The sequence below is a fragment of the Cygnus atratus genome, chromosome 2 (assembly GCF_013377495.2).
Source record: "Cygnus atratus isolate AKBS03 ecotype Queensland, Australia chromosome 2, CAtr_DNAZoo_HiC_assembly, whole genome shotgun sequence".
In the NCBI taxonomy this organism is placed as follows: Eukaryota; Metazoa; Chordata; class Aves; order Anseriformes; family Anatidae; genus Cygnus; species Cygnus atratus.
In genome coordinates, this window is record NC_066363.1 from 61,558,164 (window position 1) to 61,573,086 (window position 14,923).

The 14,923-nt window shown below is 40.2% G+C and overlaps 1 protein-coding gene across 2 annotated transcripts in view; it reads left to right on the forward strand.

Moving 5' to 3' along the window:
- ITGA9 (integrin subunit alpha 9) overlaps positions 1-14,923 on the forward strand; it is a 216,824-nt gene that overhangs the window by 194,977 nt on the left and 6,924 nt on the right. For both annotated transcript variants that reach the window (XM_035552621.1, XM_035552622.2), the window contains one exon: positions 565-684. In XM_035552621.1, coding sequence (XP_035408514.1) covers positions 565-684 — 120 coding nt within the window. The remainder of the gene's footprint in view (positions 1-564; positions 685-14,923) is intronic.

Consider the following 14,923-nt stretch of genomic DNA (forward strand, 5'->3'; position numbering starts at 1 on the left):
CTTTTCCTACAATGCATCTTGTGAAGCACAGCAGGGACTATACATATGCAATAGGGATATATGCAAGTTGTCCCGTTTTTTTTTGTGTGTGTGTGAAAAAAGTTAACAAGCTTAGCATACATGAGTGTTTCATGTGAAGCATTGGGGTGTTCTGTGGGGCTGGGATCGTGATAATTAAGGCAGACCCTGCAAGGTGTCATGTCAATCCCTGCCACTCCAAGGCTTGCTGTTTTTCATGCAAAACTTTGTGCACTTTTGGTGGCCCAGCACCAGAAGAAGCTCAGTGCCTGGAATGGGATGGAAGAGCTGGAAGAGTAAGGGTTATTTTGGAGAAGGCTCTGATATCCTTTGGCTTGAGCACATGGCTACTCAAATTCCACTTGAAAGCTTTAAATCCCTGCAAAAAATAGACAGAAAGCATGAAATTAAGGGCACATTCCATATTTGTTTGACAGACGAAATATGATCAGTGAGGCCACCATCCAATATATTTAATAAGATGAGTACAAGAGAAAACAATGCAAGTTCCAATCATAAAAATATCTTTTTCTAATTGCTTTGTAGGTGGTCTTTGAGGCTCTACACAATCTGGAGCCTCGTGGGTATGTTGTCGGATGGATCATTGCCATCAGTTTGCTGGTGGGAATTCTCATCTTCCTGTTGCTGGCTGTGCTGTTATGGAAGGTAAGGTAACAGATGCAGCGTAAACACTGAGGCTAGTCCTAGGAAAAAAGCTTGAATTTGTCCATGCATTTAATATCCATTTGCTTTTGGAACTAAATAATTGTCCACTCCATTACAGAAGTTGTCTGCCAGCAAAAATACTTTCATATCTAGGCTTTTGTGAGGGACAGGGATAAACTCCTCATGTAGAGAAGTGGAAAAGTGGATTCTTTGGGGCTTGAATATTAAAACTTAAAACCTCCACTACAGTTTCAAGATGGAGGAGGATCCCTCTAGAAACCTGCCGTTATTTCACACTCAGATATATGGTACATCTCCATGGTTTTCTGATGACTGATGCACACTGATTTCAACAGGGTTTCCTGAAAATCAGGTCAGTTTTGCTTTACCAGCTAAAACATCGGGTGCATGCCTAGCAAGAACCACTTTGTAGCTACCGCTTTCAAGAGGTAAAGGCCTGGGGAAGAGCAGTATCTAGGAATAATTCTTTTAGATCTCTCAGAGAAAGAGTTCCAGATGAGTAAAATGCATTACCAGAGCAAAAAGTGCCATGACCTGTTAAAGCCAACCTTCACACAATCTCTGATAAGACATAGTTCTTGTACCCAGACGCGGTTACATGGCAAAGCTGGGCTGATACTGACACTCAGCAACAGCCATCTGGTGTGGTAAGTATAAAGGCTAAGGAGCTTTGAGTGTTTTCATTCCTCAGTTCCATCTTACCAACCCATAAATTTAAAAAGTCATGGTCAAGGTCAGGGACTGTCTTTGAGAGAAGTAAATCTTGAATGCACACATGGGAACAAGTCCAACCCTAGTTTGCTTCCTGTGGCGGAGGTCCAGGAGCCCAGTTCACACTGTTGAACAGCATGTGTGCTGCAGGCTTTGCTCACCGGCTGTTTCGGGACTGTAGGTCGCAGCCACAGTGGGCTGCAAAAGGATATGTCACTGCAGGTGGCAAGGCTGTAAAACAGATTTACAGACCTGGGCCAAAAACTGGTCATGAGATTCTAGCTGTAGATTATACAAATATTTGTATAGCTGTTATAGATTATACATCTACTTCATAGAATATTTAGCTTTTACATGGATTATAAATTTTAAACATTATATAGTCAATTTTGAAGATTTTTTAAGCATATACTGGCCAGGTCAAAATAGAGCATTCTTTACAATAGGCTTTAGACTCCAGAATATCTTGTAATTTCTATTTTTCTGGAACATGGGAAATGCTTTTGCTTTCTGTGGCAGAAAGCAGGGAAAAAAAAAAAAGAAAACCACGAAATTGCGCAGTTATGATGGCAGACCAATCATGAGATTGGAAAAAGGTGCATTTCCTCAAGGTATAAAGGCACTTGGTGAACTGTTTGAAAACGTGCAAGGTGAGAAGAGTAGCACCTTTCACCATGAGTCTTCATGAGAATCTGACACAAGTTGATTGGTTGGTCTGTACTAGAATTTATACACTATGTTCTCTGGCGTCATCTTGAGACTTGAACCCTTTTGAATGTTATCAGGACTGTTCAAATACTCACGAAGATGCTGACATTTTGCTTCATGAAAGCTTTTTTTTGTGAAAGTTCTGAGTGACAAGAATAAATAAGTACAATTAATTCTAGGCTTTTACAGCCCTTTCTGCTGTATGCAGATGTTAAAATGGTGTAGCAAAGCAAGGTGAGATGACATACCCAAAGTCCTATGGCAGAGATGGCAGTAAAAGCCAGGCTTCATCAGCTGCACTCCACTGAGCTGCATGATTGCTTAAGTAGCCAGTAACTTATGGTTTTCTTTTAAAGAAAAGTGATTGGAAGTGTGTAGCTGCTAGTATCAGCCAGTGTTTTCATTTAAATCTTATTTTGGGTCATAAAAATATAGAAGTAATACTTAGCACTCACTGGTTTCTATATTTATTAATGTTACTGGCAATATTAAACTTGTCTAAGATAAAACTGACATGGGAAAGTTGCAATCCTACGGAAGAATCTTAATTGTCTGATTGTAAATATTTGTTAGACAAAATTGGCCAAGTATATCCTACAATCATGCCTAAATTTCATGTTTGAAAAAGTCCAAGAAAAGTTACATTAGAAGAGGTGTTTTTTTTTTTGTTTGTTTTTAATTGTGGAATGAAAGAACAACGGTGAATTAGGTGGAGTTTGGGGCATTGCAGAATTACTAGCAAGAACTAGAAATGACACATGGTTTAGGACGAGTACAAATTAAATTGTATATTTATTAAGAAACTAACTAGAGCTTGGCTGTGGTCCTGGAAGGTAACAGTTCACAAAAAACAAAGTAGGAGCTGTAGCAAACCCATTATCGGGGAACTGAGTGCTGGCAGCAGCGCCGGTGTCTCAGCTTGGCGTGGAAGGTACCTTCTCGTTGTGTGGTCGATTGTGCCTTGAGTGTTGCAACACAACAGGCAAGTCCTTCAACACAACAGCATTTCACAGATGGAGTGAGGAACTACTTGCAGTTGCAAAAAAATATTGCAGTACATGTAAACATTTCATGTTACATACTGCTTGAATTAATGGTGTTAGCAGGAATGAGCTCTCAGGGAAATTCCAGCCCGAAATCCTACTTTGAATCAAAATAAAGTTATTGTGCATTCCGTAAGATGAGGATGGTAATTGTTTCATTATTTGTAGATCTAAAATTGCCCAGCTTAGGGGCCCATGTCAATGGAAGTGATGTTAAAGGCCTGGTTATTTCACTTCAGTGAAAGCTTATTTATTTACATGCAAGACCACAGCCATGTTTATGCACACATAACAAGCTTTTTAGCATGAGCTTGATTAGTTTTTGACTGGCTTTGCTCCTCTGCTTGTTTATTTTAGTACTTCATGTAGACACCACGTTTCCTCTGGTTTAAATGCATACAGATTCAGAGGGGGTGAAGCAGCATTTCCCTGACTTCCACAAGGTGCCATGCATAATGCAGACTGTCAAGAGTTTCCTTATTTTTTTGTATATTTTGTTGGATAGCCCAATTTTACCCCCAACACTTTTGATTGTTCATACGGTGTTCATCTGCTCTGGATGCCTTTGCACAGGTGTCTGTGGGGACATGTGCCTTTTCTTGCTGGTTTGTCCACTGCACGGCTCACAATCCCTGCTTGTGCCTTGCCCATGGTCTCCCATACACAGGAGGAGATGGAGGGGCTCTCATGCTAATGCCTACAGTAATAAATTTAGCTTTTTACCCACAGAGATTGGCTTGCACCTTTTTGGTGGCCTCCAGATGCTTGTGGAGAGTGGAGCAGGGGAGGAGGCTGCTTTGCTTCAGACCAACTACCCCTGTGCTGGTTGAGCTCATGGTTTCATAAGCACTGGCAACAGTTCAGGAAGGAAAAAGGTGGTCATGGCTGGATTATTCTGGGGAGTGCTCTCCCATGCACAGTCCCTTCAGCTGCCAGGCTGCAACCATGCATGGGTGCAAGGTCCTGTTCAGGTGTGGTGGATTTATGCACACGTAAACCAGGGGAAAATTGGCATACACTGTGCGAATGAAAAACTGAAGTGTAATATATTGTAGCAAAATAAATATTACATTATACCACAATAAATATTTGTTTAATTATAGTAGTGCTACATTTGAACTAACTTTGATCCATATTGTTTTAGACTAAGTGCACAGAAAGAAAAAAGTGGTTTGTGCTCAGAGGATGTCAAGGAGGGGGTGTGTCGGGGGCGTCAGAATGGATGTTGGGGCAGCTGAGTGGTATGTGGAGCTAGTTGTGGAAGTGATTTGCAAAGCAGAGATTTTGCATTCATATTTCTCTGTGACATGTTTAACACAGGAGCTGGACTTGTATCTAAAGTTATTTAACTAGACATTAAGTTTATTTCTGAGCTGAGCCTGTCCCTATGGTATCCGAGCTCTAATTTGTATAAAATGAGGTTTGTAGCACTATTCTATGGCTTTTGCACTCCTGGGGCAAAGAACTGATGTTATGAATGCTATGGATGTCCCTTACATGGTAAGATGCTCTTCTCCAAACCTTGGATTTTTGGCAGGATTGCAGACAGGAGAAGACCAAGCAGAATAGCACCCACATACGTTGGTTTTTGCTTATCCAGAGGGTTCCTGCCTTTCAGTATGTGCTGCACATAATGTCTATTTGCTCTTTGTCTAAAAAAAAGGGTTTGAAGACTTTCTTTAGCTTTCAGGAGGGATATTGTGAAGACAGTTCTTCAGTTATTGAGGTTACAGTTTGTCCAGGCTTTGAACTGGCTTCTTCTGAATCCTGCTAAGTGCTGGACTCGCAAAATCTTCACTTAAGCAGAGGCTGTCTGCATGGATGGTGCTGTTCCCTAACACTGATTCAGGGGCAGAAGCTTTGAAATACAAAGTTGTTAGTTTTTTGTTTGTTTGTTTGAACTTCATATTTCATTTAAAATTAAAAAAGCCGGACAAACCCAAGCATTTTTTAAGGGTGGATTTGGGTATACGGCTTGAAGAAGCCTTTTGACTTATTCCTGTGACTGTACAAGCGTCTTTGAAGGAACATTTGAAGGAACTACCCTACATGTAGTATTTGTCATTGCCTCACATTTTGTTTGAGTGTTTAGAAAATATCTGAAGCAAACCAAGGCTAACTGAAATTCACCTATATAGTAGAAACCACTGATTTTCTCCTTTTTAGAAGGAGACACTTTTTCTTACTTAGGGCCTCAAACATTTAAGGCTTTAAATAGTGGGCCAAAACATACATTTCATGATTTTCCAGCGGGGGCGGGGGGGAGAAAGAAAAACAAAAACAAAACAAACCCCAAACCCTCCACTTATTCTTTGCCAGTGGTTGCTCTGTATCCTGTCTTATAAGCCCAAAGACATTTTCTTTCCCTTTTAGCTACAGCTCAGGTAGCAAAGGCTATTTGCCTTTTCCTGGCCAGTTTGTACAACCCCCTTTCCTGGTGGCCAGGTTTTGGAATAGTAGCTCTATAATGAAATAAAACGTGGTGGTTTTTTTTTTGTGTGTGCGTGTGTGTTTTTTTTGTTTGTTTGTTTTTGTTTTCCCCACAGAGAAGCATAGGCACTAAACCTCTTCGGATTTTAGTGTAGAGGAGAAGCTTGGCTTTCTTCTACCTGAGGAAATACATACATATGTCCTCCCATATAGTCTTTCCATGAAAAACCTTTTTTTTGCTGAAAAAGCCTCCCAGCTAGGTGCAACCCAACCGTTATCGCAGCTGTATAGCATCAAATGTAGGTGGCAGAGCTGGGATCAGAGAAACCTGTTGAAACTGAGTAGCATTCTATATCTTTGATGAAAGTTGTGGCACCAGTTCATAACTTGTGTGCTTCTTCTTTTCTGTACATGCAGTTCCAAGAATAAACCAGTATTTACTGTGATGATGCTTTAATTTTAAGAATCATAATAATTCAGATAAATAAGGCAGTTGGCTCAACTTGCTGTGAGAGCACTTACCAGGGTCTGGTGATGGGAAGGGTGGATTTCAAAGTGCACAAAAGTCTTCCCTAGTAGAGATGTAGATGCATGCTCCAGCTGCCTAAGAACTCATTAAGGGAGGTCTGTACTTCTTTTTATTTTTCTTTCTCACACTTTCTTCCAAGTTTCCATCCTGCTTTATCCTCTTTCACTTCTCAGATTGTCTCACTTAGAAAAGTATTAATCTTACCTGTATGAGCTACATAATGTATACCTGTCTCAACTGTCCATCAAAAATGCAAAACCTGTAATTCATTCGTTTTCTGAAATTCCTGTTTCTATACGTCTCAAATTGCTGCATTCCGTGAAGTGTTTCTGATAAACATTTCATTTTGTTGTTATGTCCCACATCTTACCCATTTATGTAGTTTCTTCATGGAAATTGTTAATTTGCTATAGGATGCATAGTCTTATCAGGGGAACTACTTGACTTTTTTGATATTTTAGGCTCAATAGGTCTAGAATTAGGCTTTTTCAGTATTATCCTATTACAGTAGTAATAATAGTAAGGCAGTCAGGTCATAATTAGGTTCTGTGATTCAAAATCAAACCCATATTATCTCCCAAACATGGATGGATCTTCATTATTTATAGCAGCTAGGAAACCTTGAGGAAGTTGAGCAGTGAAAATGGTTGGTTATATGTATAAATAACAACAATTTCACCAGGCAGAAATTAGGTGGATCATTTGAGATTTATGTTCTCAAAGAACAGTCTAAGGCGTGTTTTATTCTGTTTCCTTTTCCTGGACTACACTGAGTATTATTAAATATTTTTAGACACCCCCTACCTACCTAAGACAAAAGGGGTTGTATTCAGGCAGCAGTGACTCAAATGTTTGGTTGTGGGGTTTTTGTTTGTTTGTTAGTTTGTTTTTGTTTATTTGTGGGTGTTGTTTTTTTTTTGGGGGGGGGTAGTTGTTATTGTCTGTTTGCTTTTCAGTAGATTGCTTGGATGATTTGCAGTGATTTTTGAATTTTGACTATAAAATTGGGTTTGGACATCTTTACTTTTTATTTTTTCTTAGCCAAGTAAATGGTTAATGCTGCTGTTGTAGCCAAAACACTGCCTTCCCCAGTGGGTTTGCTGGCTGCCATGTAATATTTGTTCAACACCCTCAAGAGCAAGGCTGGCAACATTTCAGTGGTGGTGTGTGTCCAGTACTTGTGAAATGCCTTTGTTATCTTTCTGGATAAAATGGTATATGTAAATGTACAACAATAATAATATTGTGGCTGAGCATTCACTCTGGTCCCAGCATCCTCCAAATAGGAGCAGTGCTTGCCAGGACACTTTGGGAACATCACAGCCATTGCAGCTAATGTAGCTCTCATCCTGGCACCGCAAGAACAAATTGAATCCACTAGCAAGAGAGAGGTCAGGCTGTGGTTCAGAACGTCTTTCTGAAAAGAAAAAAGATAGCTATCATTTTCAGGAGCCCAAACCAGAAAAAAAGAATATGTGTGCAGAATGAAAAATTGCAAATAAGAACCTAAGGTTCCAAGGTTCCCCACTGCTGGAACACAACATGTGTGTTTACTGGAAGCCATTAGCATCCCTCATACCCAAATGCCAAGAACAGAGAAAATGTGACTTACATAGTCTGAATTCTCTCTTCAAGCTTGGTGTCACAGTGGGAAATGCTGTGTTATGACTTACACCAATCATAGCCATTTCCTCCTGGTTCAGCTAAACCCATGGAAGTTGTTTATTCTGATAATTATGGGCATAGTACAACTTTCATTCAAATATTTTTGGCAGGTCAAATATATCAAAATACAATTGTAAAGCTACTTTTTATTGATTCCAGAAATAGTCTTTAACATTTAATCTCTGGTTTTCAAACAAAGCCAGAAATACTTCATCAGTTTTTCTTTTTTTCTTTGAAGAGGAAATGGAAAGCACGGATTGAGATATATCTTAAATTGAATTGCACTTTCAGGAATGATATATCTAATTGCTGTCCTGTTCCCTGCTGAAATTTAAGAAATCAGTCTATAGTAATTTGTCCAGACATATCTGCAACAGACATTGTGTTCTTTCCAGTTTTTGAGACTGATAATCAGAGATGAACTTTGGATGATGGCTATGTTCATTCTATGACTTTTTTTTTAAATAAACTACTTAGTAAAATTTTGCAATAGGAAAAGATTTTTAAACTATTTGGAAGTGTTTATGGGTTTTAATGTTGGCTAATTTGCTCTTCAATTACACTTAAAAGTATGCTTGCAACATCTGTCATACAAGTTACTGTACTAAGCTACTATCCTGCAAGAAGTTCCTGCTTTCATTAAACTCAAGTTGCCAGAACTCAGCACTGAAAGATCTTCGAGAGTTCAGTCACAGGAGTTCTCTTTGTTTCTGTAGCATAGAACTTCCTTAGCAAAATATATGCACAAATGAACCAATTGCTAGGTGAGTATCAGTCATGTCGGAGGCAAACTAGATCTTACCTATGTGGTGAAGATATTCCAAGGGTAGACACCAGAACCACCAGCTTTATTCTTCACCTCATTAGCAAGCAGGTCCACTGAATCCAGTGAACAACTCCTGGGAGAAAAGTTGTGTGAGAGGAACATGACTGATGACTGGGCTTTGCATTTAGAGTGGGGTGTGATGTAGCCTTGCAGTGTGGACGTACCATACAGATCTTGATATGACTTGTCACACAATGAATTCCACATCAAGTACATCAGTGACAACAGCAAAACACACACTCAAAAAATACCAAAATACTAAATTAGATTGTCTTCTGGTGTCCATCTCTGTGTGCAGTTCTCTCTTTTGCACTCCTAAAGACGCCTTTTGCATGTATGAGGCTAGTCTGAATTTGTGTATCCACTTTGAGTACTTAGCCTTACTTATGGTTTTTGAAAACTTGGCCTTTGAGACAGACATAAAGCATTTGGTTAAATTAGTAGTTTACTTAACGACTGCATGAGCTCTCTTTATTAATTGACTGACTGTTCTTAGTAAGAAAAGAGTACTTAATTATTTTTTTCGTTATTAGTTTAGCCTCTCAAAGTAAATGCCTACTAAAAAGTGTGTTTTAAAACTGTGCTTATTTTATTACAAAATCACGTGAAATGGATTTCCTTTTAAAATCTACAGTGGATTACAAATCTTCATTCTAGGTACTCATACTAATATCTTGAGTCAGTTTGCTAGCTGGATGAAAGTAACTTGAAAGTTAGGTGGTATGTTGCAATATTGTGTACACTACTACTTCTTTTCTGAATAGCAACGTCCCTCTCCCAATAAATCGGAATTAAGTACAGTTGCTAGGTGTCAAATTCTTCCCGAGTAGCTAAATAAAGTGTTTGTAGAGGTGAACTTACCGTTAAGAAAGTTGCTCAACTTCTCTTTGCCTCAGTTCCCTGGCTGCAGAAGTATTTATATACGTTGTGTATATATACGCACACATACCAGCCACTTAGGGAAAAGTGATGTTTGAAGCATATGTGTTTATTTGCTTGCACATGTTTCATTGAGCAAATGATGATCTACGTTACAGAAAAGCTAAGGGATTTGCCTCCCAAAAACTCAACGAGAGACTGAATAATCAAAGCCTCATCGCAGTCTACAACTTCCTCATGAGAGGGAGTGGAGAGGCAGGTGACCTATTCTCTGTTATCACCAGTGACAGGACCCGTGGGAACGGTGTTAAGCTGAGGCAGGGGAAGTTTAGGCTGGACATCAGGAAGAGGTTCTTCACCGAGAGGGTGGTCGCACACTGGAACAGGCTCCCCAGTGAAGTAGTCACTGCACCAAGCCTGTCTGAATTTAAGAAGCGATTGGACTGTGCACTTAGTCACATGGTCTAAACTTTTGGGCAGACCTGTGCGGTGCCAGGAGTTGGACTTGATGATCGTTACGGGTCCCTTCCAACTCGGGATATTCTATGATTCTATGAAAGCCAGACCACTGGAGTCCTCAGGAGCTTACCTTAACCACGATATCATCCTTCCTCCCAAATACACGGCTTCTCCTTTAACTACAGCCAAGGCCTATGGCTGCTTTCCAAACATGCCTTTTCCTCACAGGGGGGCCCAGGCAGTGGCAGTTCGCTAGTCCTCTATGGAAAAGCTGATACACAATATCTGTTCATGACCCCTCTGTACTATGGCAGGGGTGCTTTAATTAGGAGGAAGGAAGTGGTGCATCCTCTTGGAGCTGGCGGCCTGCCAGAATTATCCAGGGCCACGCGAACCCAAGTGCAAAGCGTTTTTTCTCCTACCATCTTGGCAGCAATAAAATGAAATGCACTTAGGAAGCAGTGATCTATGTCTGCAAAGGGAAACGCTCTACCCTTCCAGTCCTAGCAGCACCAGCCTGCTTTGCAGAGATTCAGGTTATCACCACTCTGCCGGCTGGTGACATCTTGGTGGGGGGTGAGGTTCCTGATCTCCCTTTAACTGTAATTAGCTGCGTACTCTTTTTTAACTGTGGTATCATTTGAGAGAAGGGAGAAGAGTTCATGAGGCATGAACCCCAAAAAGGTGATAAAAGGCTAGTTTAATTCTTTCTGAAGGTTTGCAAGGTAAGTGGCTAGGGACCTCAGCCTAAGTTAAAGAGATTGGTTAGTAAAAACTCATGATTCTGGAGCATGTCCAGAGGGAGGCCACGAAGCTGGTGAAGTGCCTGGAACACAAGTCCTATGAGGAGCAGCTGAGAGAACTGGGGTTTTTCAGTCTGGAGAAGAGGAGGCTCAGGGGAGATCTTATTGCTCTCTACAACTGCCTGAAAGGAAGATGTGGGGACCTGGGGGTCAGCCTCTTCTCACAGGTAACTAGCGATAGGACAAGAGGGAATGGCCTTCAGTTGTGCCAGGGGAAGTTCAGGTTGGAAATGAGGAGACATTTCTTCTCATAAAGAGCAGTCAGAAATTGGAATGGGTTGCCCAGGGAGGTGGTGGCGTCACCATCCCTGGGGGTGTTCAAGGAAAGGTTGGACGTGGCGCTTAAGGACATGGTGTAGTGGGTGACATTGGTAGTAGGGTTATGGTTGGACCAGATGGTCTTGGAGGGCTTTTCCAACCCTTATGATTTTATATAAATCCAGACTGTAGCTCTTAAGCAGGTATGTCTGGATAGTTCTTATAGGAGATGAAGTAACTGTATAATAGAGAAAAAGTGGTTTGCGATTAAGGCACCAAACCCAAAGTACCTTGTCAAAGCCTAGTTCAATGGGGGTGATTCTTAAATTTTTGTTTCTTAGCTACACGTGTCAGCACTTTGTATGCTCTCTTTACTTGCTGGTTTGCACTGTGGTCAGTAATCTCCATTAGAAGATGTTTGTCAGCGGAGGCATACTGATAAAAGTCAATACTTTTTTTTTTGTGTGCAGCTAAGTACATCAGTATGCAGTAGAAATTTAATGAAATATTGCACCTCACTGATTGACATTAGTGGCAAAAGTCTCTTGTACAATAATGGAGTCTGTATGAACATTGTTCACAAACCTATATTCCTAGCTCAGTTATAGTCTGCAAACACTACTGTAAGTCAAGTCATAATGATATTTTACAGCAGTATGTAGCTGTTCCTATCTTTTTTTTTCTTGTTTCTTAATGGAAGACGTTAATGGGAAAAGTACTTTTTTAAAGAAATATATAGGATAACCATTCTTCTACAATCCACATTTCAAAATATTTCTCTTTTTATTTGGCAGAATATGAGTCTCACTGGCTATGATAAAAATGCTTTAGGCGTTTACCCAACAGTAAATATAACAAAGCCAGTGGTATTACTTGCACTCTCATCAGCTTTGTTTTTTTCCAACTGTGGATTAAATTTTGTAATATCCTCATTCTTCAAACGTATTTATCGTTGGCACCCTAGAGAGAGTGGCACATGATAGTAATGCAGGAAATGTCAGCTGTGTTTATACTTTCAGAATTTAGAAAAATACAAAGTCCAGTAATTCAGTGACCAGCCTGTGGACATGCAGATGGGAATGAAGAAAGCAGCAGCAGAAAAAAAGACAATAATTTGTTGTGATGTTAACACTTTGGAATGAGTTTGACTGGAGTTTTCAGTTTGTGTCAGTGCTTGAAGAATGCATCTTCACGCGAGTGTTGGTAGATGGGACTTATCGGTGATTTTTAAGGGATTTAAACCTGACATGGCAGCAGAAGGGAGTTGTGTATGCTAGTGAAAGAGACTTTGAATACTTGAGATTGAATAGATGACTTGACAGTGCTGTTGCATGGCAAGAAATAACTTCACACTATCAGGTGTAATTCCCCAGACTACAAGTAACACAGATTTTGTATTGCTTTGTTGTTCTGTTTTGCCAGGAACATGCTTTCTGCTCAGCATATACTGTAGATGGCAGTAAGGTTATGCTAGAAAAAGGTGCACGTACTGAAATAACTAAATTAAAGTATATGTGTAAAAATCTATGGATGGTTTTAGGTTTTAAATCTAAGCCCCCCCCTACTTACAGCAGCTCTAATCCTTACTTGAAGCACCTCCAGAAGGGACTGGTCATTGTTTGCCTATTCTGGTAAATCAACTTGCTATTTCCTTTTTGCTTGGTTCTGCCTTAATTTGTGTGAATTTGTTTAAAAGCAAGGAGACATCCCTTTGCAGTTTATCATGGCAGATGTGAAGCATGACAGTTTGTGGGTTTGCAAATATTTCAGTGTCTCACTCCTTTTCCTGGTGTAGGGTGTGAATCCATTGTGAGTATCACTGTAACCTCAGGATTTTGTCCCTATGTTTCCCAAGGTTTAAATGTCCCTCTTTCTCCTCTCTTATCTCCACACAGAGGAAAGGATCTGGGACATGGTGCCCCTGGCTTGGCAGTCCCCCTCTGGTGAGGTCTTTCAGGTTTAAGAGTAAAGCATGGTGCAGGCTGAGTAGTGCCCCCCTCCTGAGACCTTTCTTTCATCCACACTGATTCAAAACGCCCAAAACTAAGGGCCTCTTCAGCCTTCCCAAATCATTTTCACCCAACGTTGAAGTGTTGGGTAGGGTTTGCTTTTCTCCTTTCCTGTGTTACCCTCGGTGGCTGGTCTTTCCTCTTCCGTTATAACCCTTTATCTTCCCATGGTACTGTCTCCTTGCCTCCTATAAATAGGATCTATTGCTCTTCCTCTGATGAGTACCTTCCCCAGGCACAGGTTCATCATCAGTCCTTTTCTTGGCTGTGGTGGTGTGCACTCATACACTGGATGATGGGGTCATGAATCTGGACTTGGGTGTTCCTTTGCCATATACATACACACATATTTATGGAAAAGAAACAATATTAGAGAATCATGGCCCATGAAACAGGCTGGAGACCATTGGTCCACTGATGACTCCATTTCCACAAATGAGATTACAGCAATAGCTGACAATTTCTCCCCTTTGCCCTGCTTGACATCCAACACTGAGTCCTAGCTGTCTTCACTGGGTTTTCTAAGTTCTCTTAAGGGCTTTGCATTAGCACAAAAAATATCAGAGACTATAGGTCTCTGGTGTCGCTTCTGCCCCAGTGACAAGAGACAGTATATAATCATCCCGTTGCACCATTTCTCTTGCTTGGGTCCATGTGTCCTCCTCCTTTTTATCCCCTTGTCTCCTCACTGCATGTTAAACTAGCTTGTTCTCTCCACCTTGCCACAGGCACTTCTCCGCCATCACCATATGGGTTAATATTGCTGTCATTTTTAATGAAATCAGTTTATTGTAAGGAGATAGATATGTGGGCTGTGTGGTCTCTCGTGAGGCAATGATTATGTTGTGATTCCTTCACAGCCATTCCCAAAAAATCTTTCTGGTGATCAGAGGGCCTTTATCTCATTAAGCGGAAATATGCTGTGTTAACGCTAAGGAATAGTATCCCATAACAAAGCATGCCCTTGCCTTCTGGGTATGGCAAATATATCAGATCCCTGACCATTATTTTACGAAGTGTCCAATAAAAAAATCCTTAAGGACTGGTTTCTCATTTCTAGTATGCTTAAATTAAGCCCTCTACAAAATTTTGGATTACCTGCAGCACTTACAGCAAGTGAACATACATAGCTTCACAGTGGCACTTGTAGGTGCAGGATTTCATACTTCATTAATATTTATTAAGGTCTTCAGCTCACTTTTTTGCCCTGCTGGATAGCTATACAAAAACATTCTGTATCCAGTAACAAAATAGTAGAATACCAGAACTATCATAACCAACTTTTAAAGATAATTCCTGAAGCAGATGTTCACAAACAGACCATTTTTATTAAAATAACAGTGGGATAGAGTTTGCTTTTGTTTGTTTGGCCCTCGAGGAAATTAAAAAGCCTTTCTATAATTTTGATTATAACTTCAAGTGAGGATTTTATTGTACCAAGGATGTGGTTGCGTGAAGGATAGAAACCTTAAGGGTTTAAAACCTGTTTTTAAAAGCTACAAATTGAACTTCTCTTGTTAATCTTAGGAATTCAAGTCCCCTGGCAATTTTCTTGTCTATGTGCAGAACTTGTAGGTCTGCTATAAAAAACTGATAATACAAAAATGTCACACACTTCTTCAACACATCTGCTACCTGAGCATATGTAAGGTGTATCTGCAGGTTCCTATGACTAAAATAAGTACTTATGATTAATCCTACTGGGACAAATATTGGGACAGCAGAGGTGGAGTAAGTTGTAACTTGTTTTTTTGTTCATTGCCAATAAAACTATTCACTGGAGTCTCCATGTTGGAGCATGAAAATCTAAGGAAACCTTTGTTCTTGGCTTTAAGTCTTTGTTGATACGAATTACACTGGCATCAACAGTGAGATTTTACTGGGATTTTATGACGTTC